Source organism: Aptenodytes forsteri, unplaced genomic scaffold, assembly GCF_000699145.1.
Source record: "Aptenodytes forsteri isolate BGI_AS27 unplaced genomic scaffold, ASM69914v1 Scaffold54, whole genome shotgun sequence".
Taxonomy (NCBI): domain Eukaryota; kingdom Metazoa; phylum Chordata; class Aves; order Sphenisciformes; family Spheniscidae; genus Aptenodytes; species Aptenodytes forsteri.
Window position 1 is genome coordinate 9221946 of NW_008796044.1, and position 686 is coordinate 9222631.

Consider the following 686-nt stretch of genomic DNA (forward strand, 5'->3'; position numbering starts at 1 on the left):
GGTGCCAGCGCCGGTGGGTCTGGCACCGTGGCGGGGGGTGGGCGCATGAGGGAGGGAACGGACCCTGACCTTGACCCTGATCCCTCTCCCCCAGATCTTACCGACAGCAGCAGTTTCCAGCGAGCCAAGTTCTGGGTGAACGAGCTGCAGAACTGTGAGGAGGTACGGCCGGGCTGGGGGGGCCTGGGGGGCTGTGGAGCCTCGCCGGAGGGGAAGGGGAGCCGGCAGCAGTGCCAGGCCTGCAGGCACGTCCCTCCCTCTGCCTGCCGCAGGGCTGCCGGATCTACCTGTGCGGCACCAAGAGTGACCTGCTGGAGGAGGACAGGAGGAAGCGGGGGGTCGACTTCCACGACGTGCAGGACTACGCTGACGGTACAGCTGGGCACCGCACGGGGCCGGGATGCTCACAACTGGGCAGTGCTGGCCCTTCCTGGGCTCCCGCAGCACCAAGCGGGTGGGGGGCGAGGGGGGGGATGGAGCTGCTGCATCCACGTGCACCTGGGAGGCGCGAGGGGCTCTGCCCTTGCCCTGGATCCACAGCAGATCTGGCAGCTCCAGGTGCCAGGGCTCCCTGCGCGGTGAGGCCCCAGGCATGTCCTGACACAGGGGCCGGCATGCAGCCAGCTGGGCCGAGGGGACAGGAGCGCGGAGCCCTGCCCCAGGCCCCCGCCAGCTCACTGTCGGCA

The 686-nt window shown here is 70.3% G+C and overlaps 1 protein-coding gene across 1 annotated transcript in view; it reads left to right on the forward strand.

Annotated features, from left to right (window-relative positions):
• Nucleotides 1-45: 45 nt before the first annotated feature.
• Nucleotides 46-686, forward strand: part of RAB24 (RAB24, member RAS oncogene family) — a 2047-nt gene continuing 1406 nt past the window's right edge. The window contains exons 1-2 of the mRNA XM_009286018.1: nucleotides 46-162; nucleotides 273-372. Coding sequence (XP_009284293.1) covers nucleotides 46-162; nucleotides 273-372 — 217 coding nt within the window. The remainder of the gene's footprint in view (nucleotides 163-272; nucleotides 373-686) is intronic.